At 39.6% G+C, this 14,894-nt stretch overlaps 1 protein-coding gene across 1 annotated transcript; it reads right to left on the bottom strand.

Annotated features, from left to right (window-relative positions):
- Window positions 1-967: 967 nt before the first annotated feature.
- On the bottom strand, window positions 968-11,328 carry LOC135468037 (nucleotide exchange factor SIL1-like). The gene is made up of 10 exons (XM_064746045.1): window positions 11,203-11,328; window positions 9,421-9,603; window positions 8,868-8,960; window positions 8,133-8,249; window positions 7,411-7,508; window positions 6,678-6,869; window positions 5,046-5,167; window positions 4,174-4,435; window positions 3,017-3,081; window positions 968-2,628 (listed from the first exon to the last, which is right to left on the bottom strand). The coding sequence occupies exons 2-10, from the start codon at window positions 9,566-9,568 to the stop codon at window positions 2,334-2,336; spliced, it is 1,392 nt and encodes a 463-aa protein (XP_064602115.1). The 5' UTR covers window positions 9,569-9,603; window positions 11,203-11,328; the 3' UTR covers window positions 968-2,333.
- Window positions 11,329-14,894: the final 3,566 nt, after the last annotated feature.

Below are 14,894 nucleotides of genomic sequence, written 5' to 3'. Positions count from 1 at the left end.
AGTATGACTCTGAAATACAGTGTATCAGGTGACGTGAACTACATGTCTAAACATGACTGCTCTTTGCCGTTTCCAGTTTAAAATCCTATAATCAAAATGAACACATTTGTACATTTTTTGAAGTGTTGATGTCATAAAAAATTGGAGGTATTGGCCTTTATTCCTCAATTATTTGTGTGTTTATTGTGTACTACTTTACTCAAGAATTTATAACGACGGTAGTGGGTTTTTTGACCTTGGGATAAACCATTGCCCTTTGGCTAGTGACTGACAATTAAGTTTTCCACATGTAATAATGTATGGATATGCACTCTATATTAGTGGAAAGAACCTGAGGTGTCTTCAATAAACCTCACACAGCACAAACGGCCACGAGAACTCACCATCAGTGAGTACGAGGAATGTTCAATTCCATGTTCGTACATGGGAAGGTCTGCCAGCAACCTGTGGATGGTCGTGGGCTTCCCCCGGGCCCTGCCGGGTTTCCTCCCACCATAATGCTGCTCACCGTCATATAAGTGAAATATTCTTGAGTACGGCATAAAACACCAATCAAATAAATAAATAAATAAATCAATTCCATGTTCAAGGCTGGCTAGAACCTGCACCTGGTATGTCCCAGTGATTGAATCGTATGCACCTTAACAGCCCTTCCCACTCTGGTGCCTATTCAATGGTTATGGAAGCCAATAGTGTGGACATTCATGATTTGATATCAAAATCCAGAGCGCTAACCAGTCATTTTAGAGTCGTCTCCGTGGCTGATGTGTTAACCACGCCAACGAGCCTCTCAGCAAGGTCTGTCAGAAGCTCACAGATGGTCACGCGGAGGTCAAGATAGAGAAACTTCAGATACAGATCTGTGATAAATTTTAGATCAGTTTCATTCTGTTTCATCATTTAGAGCAACATCACATTTTCTTGCACATCAGATTAGGAAAGACAGAAGTATATGTAACTTCGGATTCTTATTTATAATTGTGTTTATTTAAGATACATTGTTTTACTCATTCTTTGTATTGCATACAGGGATCTTGAACTGGCTAAATAACAAACTGGATCAAACGATCTATAAAAACAAACAAACATATTGATGACCATAATTCATTTTATTCATATATTTTTAATATTTACATTCACAATGTGTCAATATGTTATCCTGACAGGGACAGCAGTTCTAAGTGTTCCTCTTTAAACACAGTTTTGGTATATATTAAACATTAATAGCATGAAAAGGGGAGTTTCGAGTTCGAACTGATTTATCAATAACGCGAGAAAAACTGCATTATGTGATCTGTCAAAAATGTTAGGCTGTGTATTTGTATGTATGTATTTTGGATCACATTGGCACATGAAAAAAAGTTTTATGAAATGTAATTTAGCCTACATGAATGATGGAGAAAATTGAGATGCTAAATATTGGTGAACATGAGAAGTTCCTAAAGGAAAGAGGTGTCAATTATGCCTCTGGAACAGGGTGAGGCAAGTGATCGGTAAACTGATGTCAACAAAGGTTGCCTAACATTTTTCACATGTCACATGACACAGTAGGATTGTTTTACCTTTGATGACAAAAGAGTACCAACTCGAAACTCTCCTATTATTTCATACCGAAAATTCGTAAAAATGTACATATTCTTTTGTACAATCATTTCAAAATAAAAATATTACAAAGCGACTGAGCATGATACATTAATCTAAGTGAAATGGATGCTTATGTACAATAAATAAATAAACAAAAACTTCAAACACAATGAAGTGCACCTTTATGGCTGGTCAGTGTCAACGCAAGAGAATACTGAAGCATGACTTTTCCTAGCAAAACAACATTACCAGTATATCTTTGAGATAAAAAGATCAGATAATGTAGAGAAGGATAGAAGGAATGGTCAAAAAATTCATGGTGGAAACCATATATCTTTAGTCCACAGCACCTACATGTAAATGTACATTCTCACTAAGGAATTGACAATACAAGTCCCACGTGACAAATAAATGGAATGTCAGTTGCAGTAAATTATTTATGCATTTCCATGTAACTTTCATATCACATGCAAAACTACTTAGGCAAGGTGGAGGAAACGGAGCCATGTATCACTAAATAGGCAAACTAAAGAATCTTCAGTGCTATGTAAATGTCAAATTTCCTGACGCGTCAATCGCATGGCCAACATATAAGGAGCTAGATTTGAAACGTCAACCTCAGTAGTCAAAGATAGCACTCTTGATCACTTGACCAGCAAGGATCTGCAGCAAAGACGGATGAAACATAACAATATGTTATCACAAGCATGCACACACAAACAACATACACCCATGCACACATCATCTGTCTACAACTCCTCTTTCTCTGCCACCTTCACAATAACAGAATTAACACTATTCAGCAAAGTTGTGAAGTATTCATCATCAGCTCCATCAACCTTCTCTTCTTCTGCCAATTCCTTGTATTCTGCCTGAAGTTTTTGTAAGCGGTGAAACGATTTGGAAAAGCTGTGTTTACACGGGTCTCTGAGGTTGACCATAGCCTGTAGCACCTTCTCCCGTACATCATGCTCAGACGCGTCAAGAAGCCTTGGAATCATTTCACACCAACCCTGCTCTAACATTGTCTCCAGCAGCGGCACTCTGTAAAGGTACAGAACAATAACACATAGTTGGTGCAGAGTTTATAAAAGGATGCACTAAACGGTACTATAAAACAAGGAGTATGGTTTTAAGGAAAATAAAGAAAGAAATGCCAAAACAATGAGGAAAGAATTTTCCTTTTTGAGGTATATTTTACATGCCTTATAAATCCCTCTATTTTATGCATATTTTTCTTCAATAGTCGGAAATATGCAGAATTAAAGTCACCGATGAACATATTGGAAATACGGAACCAGGTTAGTGTGACTAATTTGGGGGGGCCTTGCACCCGCCACCTCCCCACCCTGAACCCCCCAAAAAACAAAGCTGTTTTCACAGCTATCACCAGAGTAGGCAACTTAATCTTTTTATATGAAGTTCTACTTACTCTTTGTACTGCTCGATTCTTAATTTTACACTGGAGTCATCAGGATTCATCTCCTTAATATGTTTCTGCCAACACATAGAACATTTAACACATAAAAATGGATCAACACTGCCGTTCAACTCCACCAATGTCACTGTGTGTTCTAGGTCATTCCATATAACAAACTTAAGGTACTGCTTCTTCATTTGACAGTGAATTGAAACATGCTGTAGCCGTTAGTCTATAATCAACACAATCATTTTACCAAGAGCCTACAAGATTTGTTAGTTGAATGTCAGCTTCCCTTACCCTAAATGACCTAAGATTTCATCTATGATTAAGTTGCTCATTTTTCCAAATTGTGGTAGTTCTAATGATTTCTGGAAGATGTCTTCAGGTTTGTTTGCAAGGTAGGATGTTGTCCCACTGGGAGAATGTAAGTCCATAGTGGTAAGTAGTACATTATCTGTATTTTCTGCCAAAAATGCACTTTTTTGGTCAAAATTTTATGCTTGACCAAAAAGACCTGCATGTCCTGAACAAGTCTGCTTGTAATTTTGCCACTTGCCACTATAAAGATACAAAATTTAAAGCAAGTCAATAATACCCCACCAGGTAAGCTGATGACAGATATTTCTCAGTGAAATTCATTTTAGCTCAAATACATTCGTACACATATTCGTTGAATAATAAGGGCTCTCAGCAGACAACCATTCACCAGACAACAGTGTGGGGTGACTTCCACGTAGGCCTAAACCCAATAATCGGTTCATCTGCAGTGTACATTGTGCATGTACATTCCTTGTTTGGAGTGGTCATGCTTTCAGCCAGTGTTTGGAATTTAAAGGTTTGTAATAGACATCGCCTGTCTTATTACTTTCTGCCATTTCATTCACGGGTATATTTAGACATGAATATGCAGGCCTACTTTTCGGGAGACCTGCACACATTACTGTCAGTGACTTGATTAGAAGCCAGAGCTGTCAAGTGCTATGCAGGGTAATGAAATGGGCCAGAGCTAATCACTCTCTTCTGTCATCTTGGCACAAACTCAGATCGTGAGAAAGTAAACAACAGTAACTCATGTGCAAAACAATAGGTCATTTACCGTAATATATTTTGACAAAAGGCAGATAATAATAATAAGGAAAGGAAAAAAAAACAAAAAGTTGTCCTACCTGCTCAAGTAAGAGATCATTCAATAGGGTGATAGCTTTCAGCTGTAGTTTCTCCGTGCCTTTCTCAGAGAAAAGTTGTGACAAAGCAGCTAGCCCTCCGAGCTGCAGGAACTTCTGCTGCGCAAATGGGAACTGTCGTATTAGAGACGATATGGAGAAAAGAACACGTTTTCTGACAGTCATGTCTTCATCAGTTGACAGCAGCCTGATGAGCTGGGGCAAGGAACCAGTCTCCACAGCCTGAACTTGTACCTTCGGATTACTGTCAACAGAGCACACCAACAGATGAGGACTGCTTTTCTACTTGTACAGTTACAAAGCAAGAAAACTATGTTATAATTCAGTGAATTTGTAAACTGTACATGACTCTAAGGACAATAGAGAGGCAATGCAGATGCATTCATGTTGCATGCTGGGAAATTGTCTTGAGGCTAAGTTAAATACTAACTTAGTCTGGCTGTACATGGGAAGGTCTGCCAGCAACCTGTGGATAGTCATGGGTTTCCACCGGGCTCTGCCCGGTTTCCACCCACCATAATGCTGGTTGCCGTCGTATAAGTAAAATATTCTTGAGTACGCCGTAAAACACCAATCAAATAAATAAATAAATAAAACATAAAAATGCTACAACACTACACCAATGCTAAGTACCATGGTGCTGTCTGATGTATCTCTTCACTATATTTTACAATGGATGTTACATTAGACACATGTCGTGACTACTTTGCAATACATGCAATACACAGAACAGGGTTACCATATTTAACCCTTTGGCTAGGAAGGGCCCTCACTAATAAAGTGAGGGCCACTAATCACAAGGGCTTTTCTGTGGTAATCCCTCAACTAACTGAGAGGTACAATTCCAGACTCACCTCTGTGTAGCAGAGCCTAACACAAAAGCTGCCTCTGCCCTCAGGTCCTTGTGAGTGTGATTGAGAAGTCTAACTAGAGGTGCCATACCTCCCATGTCACAAAACATCACAGCGTTGTCAATCTGCAGAACAAAATATCAACATCACTGCACATTACAAGAGCAAAAACATGTACGAATTCAAAAGATAGGTTCTATAATATTTATATTATCACTTTAGAGAATACCAAGGTTAACATGTTATTAATACACTGTAATATGTGTGTATATATACACATGTAACATATGTCTTTATTTTTTATTTCGTTCATGTGAATAAAGTGGCTTATGAGGAATAAAGTGACCACAAAAGGAAACAATACTAACGCAGATGTCTATCCGAAGTGTGACACTACAGACAGCTCCACCACCAATCACCCAAAATGGCCATAGTGCTCTATAGATGTTGTCTTTGTGAGAGTAACTCAATGGTAATTCAATGGGCTACATCTTCCAGCAATTTGCTACCTAACCGAATAATCGGCAACATCACACAGTAATGGGCTACATCACCAGGCAATGGGCTATATCACCAAGCAATGGGCTGCATCGCCCAGTAATGGGCTACATCATCGAGCAATAGGCTACAACATTGAGCAATGGGCTACATCTCCCAGCAATGGGCTACATCACCGAGTAATGTGCTACATCACCGAGCAGTGGGCTACATCCAGTAATGGGCTACATCTTCCAGCAATGGGCTACATCTCCCAGCAATGGGCTACATCATCAAGCAATGGGCTACATCATCAAGCAATGGACTATATCACCTAGTAATGGGCTACATCACCGAGCGATGGGCTATATCACCCAGCAATGGGCTACATCATCCAGTAATGGGCTACATCACCAGGCAATGGGTTACATCACCAAGCTATGGGCTATATCACCAAGCAATGGGCTGCATCACCCAGTCATGGGCTACATCATCGAGCAATGGGCTACATCATCGAGCAATGGGCTACATCTCCCAGCAATGGGCTACATCAGCGAGTAATGTGCTACATCACCGAGCAATGGGCTACATCCAGTAATGGGCTACATCTCCCAGCAATTAATTTGCTACCTAACCGAATAATCACCAACATCACACAGTAATGGGCTACATCACCAGGCAATGGGCTATATCACCAAGCAATGGGCTGCATCGCCCAGTAATGGGCTACATCATCGAGCAATGGGCTACAACATTGAGCAATGGGCTACATCTCCCAGCAATGGGCTACATCACCGAGCAATGGGCTACATCACCGAGCAATGGGCTACATCCAGTAATGGGCTACATCTCCCAGCAATGGGCTACATCTCCCAGCAATGGGCTACATCATCAAGCAATGGGCTACATCATCAAGCAATGGGCTACATCACCTAGTAATGGGCTATATCACTGAGCGATGGGCTATATCACCCAGTAATGGGCTACATCACCCAGTAATGGGCTACATCATCAAGTTATCTTCCCATAAACAAAGAACGTGAGTGGCAAATGCAATACTTGTGATATGTCACCAGGCCCTCGGTGAGGTGCAGTGCTTTCCTCTGGGCAATCACCACTTATGACAATCAATAAATAAATGTCGACCAAACTACCAACCTGATGCAGATAAAATTCCAGGTTTGTTAAGGTGTTACGTTTTTCCTTTATCTCTGTGTTAGCCTGCTTCAACCTCTCCACCAAAGTTGTTATAATTTCACCGTCAGTTTTAATGTCCATGTTCATGGATGCCAAATCCTTCTTCAGGTCCTCATACTTCCTGAACTTTTTCTTCACACTTTCTTCTCGCCTCTTAAATAAAGTTAAAATGAAGAACAACCATATAGCAATTCATTCACATATTTCACATACTATATCCTCTGATAGACATGATTTAAGCGCTTGGACTGGTGCTGGTGCAAGATACCTGCAATCATTTAAAATCACTTAAAATTCACCATGAATATACTTCCCTCCCCACTTTTATCATACTCGTGTAGTTATCAGCTGTTAACACAGGATAAAAGATACCATACTCCCCGACTCCCTCACTTTCATAAGCAACTTTTAAAATTATCTCGAACCCCAGACATGTCACAGCCTTTTCTAGATATATAAATCCAAATCCGAAGGTTAAGTCTATAATACATCAGTATCACAACAGTGGATCATTGGCATGAACTGATATCACATATGATAAATGAACACAAATACATGAAATTATTTTCAGGTTTTCCTACCACATCATTCTGTCACTGTTACCATGGCAACAATACAATGGCAACCAGTCATAAACTTTATTCAGAGTCAGCAAATTTAACATATACTCAGTGCCCAACTGCTAATGACTTACCTTTGTAGTTTCCTCATCAACAGCCTCAGCTTTGAAATCCTTTAGGGCTTGCTTCAGCTCATCTCTTGAAAAAAACTTGTTTTTAGGATTGACCATACCTGTTTAAATACACATCATTAAAACATTCTTTATGTTAAATACATGCAACTCTCAAATGAAAATTTATTACATGTTCGGTGGTTTTACTGTTAAAAGAGGGGGTAAACCAAATGGATTGTTTTGAGCTGTCATAACATTCATGGTCTAATTTACATCACAATTTTTACACCAAAATACCTTCAATTCAGGTTATCAGAAAAAAGAAAGATAATGTTAAGTGTGATATCAAAGCAATAGTTCCAATGTTAACAACAGCAATGTTAACTGGTCTAAATTTGGCCTGGGCTCAAACAGGCTGTTCGGTCTTTGCTGGTTCAATCAGCTGATGAGTTCTCGCCCCAATTCAACTCTCACCATTCAGGTCACAATATCAAAAACAGCTTAGCTGCTTCTGATGGGAAACAATGTAGAGTGTGGGGGGGAAACCCACGACCATCCGCAGGTTGTTGCCGGACCTTCCCACGCACTACCAGAGAGGGAAGCCAGCACGAGTTAGGCTTGCACTGACAACAATAACATCAACTGGTGAGAGGTTCCTGGGTCAATGCACAATGCTGGCACACTAACTGGCACACTAACCATGCAGGTAAACACATACTGATGTACTACAACCTGGCACTGACCTTGCCTGTCCCCTTCTTTCCAGTACTTCATCCCATCATCCCCCTCCATCAGCTTGGCCTCCTTCTCACCGGTTTCTAGGTTTAGTCTTACATGAAGGCCAGATGGAACAGCTTGACCTATAAACACAAAGGAACAAATGCGTGAATCTGTGTGTTTATGAACCATCTGTGCAGTTCCCTGCCATCAGGTGGGTGAACTGCAGACGAGGAAAATAAAAAACAAGTTAAACGGTCTGATCTTTCATCGAGAAGTTTTTCAATATATCAGGTTGTACATGTATATCTAAGCAACAGGTTGGTATTTAAAAATTATCACAATGAAAAGCACTATTAACAATGTTTCTTGAAATAATACTGGTACATCAGCTAATGCACTTTGTTTTATCATGTATGCTTTGCTGCTGTTCAAACCAAAATCGATATGATGACTCACACAATGGAAAAAAAAGGGTCCGGGTCTGGCTTGGGACAATGGCTGAGCGTTAGGTGAACTGCTAGTTAGTCATTTTCGCCTCATAAGTGGGGAAGTTGTTTTCAAAAGATGTTACAAGAAGTTTTTCCATGTCTTCTTGTTAACTGCTGAATCACTGACTTCTGGTATACTCATGGGTATACTTGTCACAATGTTAAAAGTCGTGATACTTCATGTCAACTTGCAAGCTCAAGATGTTATCATGAGCCAATATCACGTCTTAAAACTTTGGCTTCTGAAAAGCTGTTAAATAAAGTGCTTACCTTTCTTGACCTTCTGCCAGTCTTTAGTTGGATAGAACACTTCATCACTGTATTCGATTTCTGATAATTCTTCACTCACAGTCACTCCATCATCTGGAAAATTACCAAATGGCATTGAAATGCAGGCTTGATTGAAAGACAGAAGACAGTTGTATCTACATTCCAGCAAAATATGGACACATAGCCATAAGACATGCTAACAAGAGTAATGTATTTATCAATATAAATCCGACGTGGGGTTAAGCTATTATCATTCATTCATTCAATATAAAATTTGAGGAGCACATAAATGAGCATGGTAAAACAGAATTTACATATTTTCCACGTGTACTGTACATCTTACATGATGAGGTTCGCAAATTCAGCAACTTCACAGCAAAGAGTTTTACAACGGTAAACTGTATGCGCCTCACGACTTCACATACCATACTGAAACACATTAGCATTCAGCATGGTAAATGTTCTGCTGCTATTCAACAGTCTTGCTGTTGGCAAAGTTTTATACAAAATGAACTAAGTAAATAAGTGAGCTCACAAAACACAAAGCAAATACCTTCATCACCACTGTCTTGGTCTGGCACCACAGTCAAAGCCCCATTGTTAGTTGAAGGGGATGTGGCACTCTCCACGCAGATCTTGTAGAACAGAACACTGAACATTACAAGTGTCACTGTGAGGAAAATCTTCATGGTGTTTACCATTATAGTCCAAAGTTGATAAGTTCTGAATACTATACCTAAATAAAATAAAAACATTACTTGAAAACCTTGATAACTTACTGTCTATACCTCCTCAGTTGTGATAACTGATTAGTTGTAACTTATTACAGGTGCTTTACAGTTTTTTGACAGTTAACTGGCCGATATCTACAACAGCAATTTATCATGTTTCATATTTTTACACATAACATTTTGGGAGTACCACGATGTAATTTGAAATTTTAAGTTCTGACCTACCTTAAATTTGTTGCTATCAATTTTCTCCCTACAATAAACGCCACATAATTACCGTAATTCTTCAAACTTTTCGCATGTTTGCAAGGTGTTTATTCAAACACATTTTGAAGGCATTATTCTGTGTGGACTGATAAAATTATACTTTTCGTGAAGCCATGGAATTGGCCAACCCAACCAAAGTTGTTTTGTCTCCAAAATCAATTAAAAATATGCAAAAACTGAACTGAAAGTTGCTCTTTCATATGGGAAAAAGTTGAGGACTTAGGGTAATCTAAAATCAACTATTTAACATAATGCAGCAACTTGATAAATCACAAAAGAAGGACATTACTGTGGTTTGAGAGTAGTAGAGATTATGCTTTTTTTTATATCTGCAAGAGTAATTTATCACGTTTCTTATTTTCATACCAGAGTTCAAACACTCTGGGACTATCACTAAATGTCTGTCATAAGTGAAATTTTAACTTCTGTCCTAGCTTGATTTTTATTGCTTTTGTTGCTGTTATTTTTTTTCTTTATCGTTCTTCTAACTTGGAAGAAAAAACAACATAAAATAAACAAACAAATACTACATTGGTTAATATGTTTAGTTTTTTATTTTTCACCCCATATACAAGATGTTTACCTGATGTCCGCACCTACCACACCACCACTATACCTCCCTACTCGATTTAGAACAGATTTATTATAGCCATGAAGGCTCCCACAGTATACGCTCCTTGGTGAATGCCGCCATCTTCCCACTACTCCACTATGAAGCAGGATGTGTGTGTAGCTGTTCAACATGGCAATATCTGCCGAGGAACGTACACCAGGGAAGCCTTCAAGGCTATAATAAATCTCTTAAAAATCTAGTAGGGATATATGGTGGCGGTGCAGTGGGTGCAGAAAGCAGGGCTTTAGATTGTTGTCTTTTATTTGTGCAAGACTTGTTCAACAACAATTACAAAATTAATATTGTAAGTGTCGAGACTCTAACGACGCTATGCCAACTCAACAAAAGGAGTCTTTCGGGGGTTAACATCGTTGTCAATGCCATGCTTGACACGATGTAAGAATGTAGAAAATGTGTGATGTTAATCACTCAACTTCTAAATCATTTCGTAAGTGTCTCCCAAGGTATTTTCTAGAAGGGTACCAAAATTAGGAAGCAGTATATGGCCCTGACATTCTGTCCAGCAGCCTTAAATATGTGTCTCCAACACGGCAACCGTTTAGAGATGGACGGTAACACCATGCATAACACAGAAACACTATAAATAGTACTGCCTGTTACTGTTAGCGTAAGTACAAGCGATGCAACAACAACATTCAACAGAGACCACATGAAAAGCCTTACTTACCACGGATAACTAACAACCGCAAGACAAAATACTTACCAGGACAGCTTGGTTGTGATCAGCGAGATGCCAGGCTCTTCCACACAGTATCAGACATGGAAAAATTGCATCAGTTCGAACATTGGTGATTTGTCTCTTCCACATTTCAACACGTCAGCCATGTGGTCAACAGTACTCGTCATGTAAACTTCCGTTTACGCAGGCACTAGTACCTTGCCTTTTTGAAACGTAATTTCACAGAGATGACAGACCACAATATATATTTTCCTCATATGTTTAAAAAAAAAACCCAAACACAAACAAACAAAAAAAACAAAAACAAAAAAACACTATCTGAAATACATGAATTTATAAGTTAGTGTGGTGGCAGATAATGACCACCAACAAAAACCGAACCGAGCATGGTTTTACCAAAACTGAACGCGATTTTCGTGGCCCCGCGGAAGATGCGAAGGGTGCGAAGGTCGCGGTCAAACATGGATGCGATCAGGCACCATATTTTCCCGTGGACGCAGTATTAACAATATTAACTTTTAGTGCTTAAATCCGCATCAAGAATGTTAAATGGGCATTAAAGTATCAACGGTCAAATATGGTTGCGATCAGCCACCCTATTTCCTTGTGGACGCAGTTTTAATAATACTAACTCTTAGTGCTCTAAGTCTGCGTCAAGAATGTTAAATGGGCAATAAAGTATTTCACAAAAATCTTACGTTAACTTCTAAAAATTGAAATAACCTAGTGCATGCAGGAGAAGATAGCCTATTGGCCCAACTGAGTCTTGGGTGTAGACCTAAGATAACTGCCCTGGGAAGCCAGTCCTATAAGACTGCAACATGGAGATTAAAACCACAGTAACGAAGACAGTGTAAATGTGGCAAATGGTCGCACGTAACCACGTGTAAATTTAACACGTGCCGTCCCTTGTAACTTTATTCCAGTTGGGGTTTTATTCCAGCTGTGGGAAGGGATCGGTTAGAGAGGGCGCCTTTGTGAAGAAAGTCATTGGTGAGGGAAGACTTTGGTGAGGGAAGGCAGTGGAGATCGAGGAGAGGCACTGATGAGGGAAGGCATTGGTGACGGAAGGCAGTGTTGAGGCAAAGGAATTAATGGCCTGCTGAGGAAAGGTTTTGACAGAGGAAGATCAGCCGTGGAATCTGGGGTTTTCGGGGCGTAGTTTCGTGAAGGAAATTTTTGATGAGGCACGAGTTATCCCCCAGGAAAGTTTGATAAAGGAAAAGGGTGAATAGTTTGAAGACGTTTGTGTAAAATAGAATAAATAGTTAAGGATAAGGGTTTGGTGAATTGAGAAATGCACATTCAAAAGATACAGTTTTGTGTGCGGATGTTTTTATACTCTGGAAATGATTACACACACATTCTTTACTGAAAAATAATGGACGTCGATTGACACACATAGGCCTACTTTGAACTTATTAAGGCTTTTGGAAAAAGTATCTGTACATTCACCGATTATAAACTTTCCAATATTTCTTTTCATCTCTCCTGGCGTGATATATAGAAAATAAACATAATTCAGTGAGATTTCTGCATAATATCTTAATAATTCACTCTGCATGATGACCTTTTGTACCCAGTAGAAATTTATTGACGCTGATTCCAATACATAACGTGCATGATGCAGTTTCCGGTATGGTAAGGGCTGAGTTGAAGTGCTCTGACAGCAACTCAACAGGGAGGCTTTATTAGTGAAAAACTGAATAAACTTCGTTCTTCTGCCGTGGAAATGAAACGCGCATTGGAACACAGATGTCAGTTTGTATTAAGACGTAGATCTACCTTAGGTAATTAATCGGATAGCATGCTGAACTGAGCCAGTTTGCGGGTGAAACAAACAACATACAGATTATTTAACCTCGAGAGATTTGTCGTATGCACTTTTGATTTACGTAATATTCAGCATCGAAGTGATGTACAGCACAGTTTGTGCAGCTATGAACAGCTTAACCAGCATCCATGATATCTGAGCTCACCAAGGGTTGGTACTGCCACACTGTCGTCACTGACAGCTTATTAAACATCCGCTTTAGCTCAGCAAGTAGCCTACTGCTACAAAATTGTACAGCCACTGGCAACTTATTCAACATCCGTGTGAGCTCAGCAAGTTCCGGTACAACATTGTATACCCACTGATCAGCTTGATCAGCATCCGGACGAGCTCAGCAAGCACTGGTACAACACAGTATAGCAACCGAGAATGTATTCAACCGTGTGAGTTCAACTAGCACTGAAACGACATTGTATAGCAACCGAGAACTTACTCAACATCTGTGCGAGCTCAGGAAGCACTGGTACAACATTGCATAGACACCGAGAGCTTATTCAGCATCTAAGCGAGCTCACCAAGCACTGGTACAACATTGTATATCTATCCAGAACTTATTCAACATCCGTGTGAGCTCAGCAAGTACTGGTACAACATTTCACAGCCACTGAGGGCTTATTCAGCACCTCTGAGCCTTGTGAGCCCAGTAAATACCGGCTCAATATTGTGTCAACATGGACAACTGATCCAGTATCAGTGCAAGCTCACAAATTATTGATACGGCACAGGTCTGTAGATCCTGTTAATCAGCGTCCATAATATATTAGCTCACCTGCTACTGGTATAAAACAAGGCCTGTATATATTCATGCGATTAAAGCTGTTGCCTGTCTGCATGTACAACCCAATAGGTCGGTACAACATGTAACTAAGCCCAATCCAATCCCCCATCCTTCCAAAACGTACCCACCTTCTACCTCAACACACACAACAAATGCAAAATTTTACACTTGGGCCATTGAGGAACCTTACCCGTCTAAAGTCAAGCTATAGGCCTACATATCCATTTGTTCATTCCTGCCTTTGTGATATCGTTTCGTGTGAAAACGGAATACATTGCACTCATGTTGTACAGATGGAACGAGTCGCTAATGCGAAAGAAAAGAATTTTCCGTACTCACGGAAATGACAACCGAGGTGTATACGGTTATGGTGTCAGTTAATACCTTGGAAATGGTTAACATTTCACAGCCTTAATAAATTAATATCCTGCATAGTATTACATGCATGTTCCTCCATATCATAGTCCTACACTGACCACAGAATATCGTACCTGGACTATCAGTTCGTTACTTCAACGCTATTCTTAGTAATTATGGCCTAAAAATATTTGAATCAGAGTAAGAAGACAAGCACTAAAGTTCACGCGTGAGATTTCTTGAAGCAGGGAGGAGGGCGGAAGCAAATACTCGTTGTTTCCTTGGGGGGTAATTTTATTGCTTGTTTTTCTGTCATTTTCAAATTGTCAATGCCAGAAATTTGATTGGCCGATAACTGGTGTCCTTGCGAGATTTTCATTTCCGGCGTGTTTTGGAAAAATATAGTTTCATTCCAATGAGATCGTACGATGAAGCGACCGACTGAAAACAGCGGACTGATCCGGAGGATAATAGAAGCGAGAAGTATGTATATGGTATCACTTATTAAGATTGGAGCTTTCATGGCCTTACCCGACCAGGATGTTAAACGTGGAATGCGTGGCGGAAGAGTTCAAATTTATACAGATACATGACACTTGCGTTGTAAGATTTAGCATGCAATAGCTACACGCGATTAATCTTTTTTTCACTTTTTGAAGCATTGAATCATGATCAGTCATTTGTCATACTTTGTGTTAGTGGCTACATATACAATAGCAAAAGGCACCTAGATATACTTACCCAGTT

This window comes from Liolophura sinensis, chromosome 6, assembly GCF_032854445.1.
Source record: "Liolophura sinensis isolate JHLJ2023 chromosome 6, CUHK_Ljap_v2, whole genome shotgun sequence".
In the NCBI taxonomy this organism is placed as follows: domain Eukaryota; kingdom Metazoa; phylum Mollusca; class Polyplacophora; order Chitonida; family Chitonidae; genus Liolophura; species Liolophura sinensis.
Note: the sequence above shows the minus strand (reverse complement) of the source record. Positions and strands in the feature narration are given on the sequence as shown.

Coding starts and splice junctions, on each gene's coding strand:
- LOC135468037 (XM_064746045.1), bottom strand. CDS start 9,568: ATGGTAAACACCATGAAGATTTTCCTCACAGTGACACTTGTAATGTTC. Junction 8,961..9,420: donor CCAAGACAGTGGTGATGAAG/GTATTTGCTTTG, acceptor GTAATTTTCCAG/ATGATGGAGTGACTGTGAGT. Junction 8,250..8,867: donor CTGGCAGAAGGTCAAGAAAG/GTAAGCACTTTA, acceptor TTGTGTTTATAG/GTCAAGCTGTTCCATCTGGC.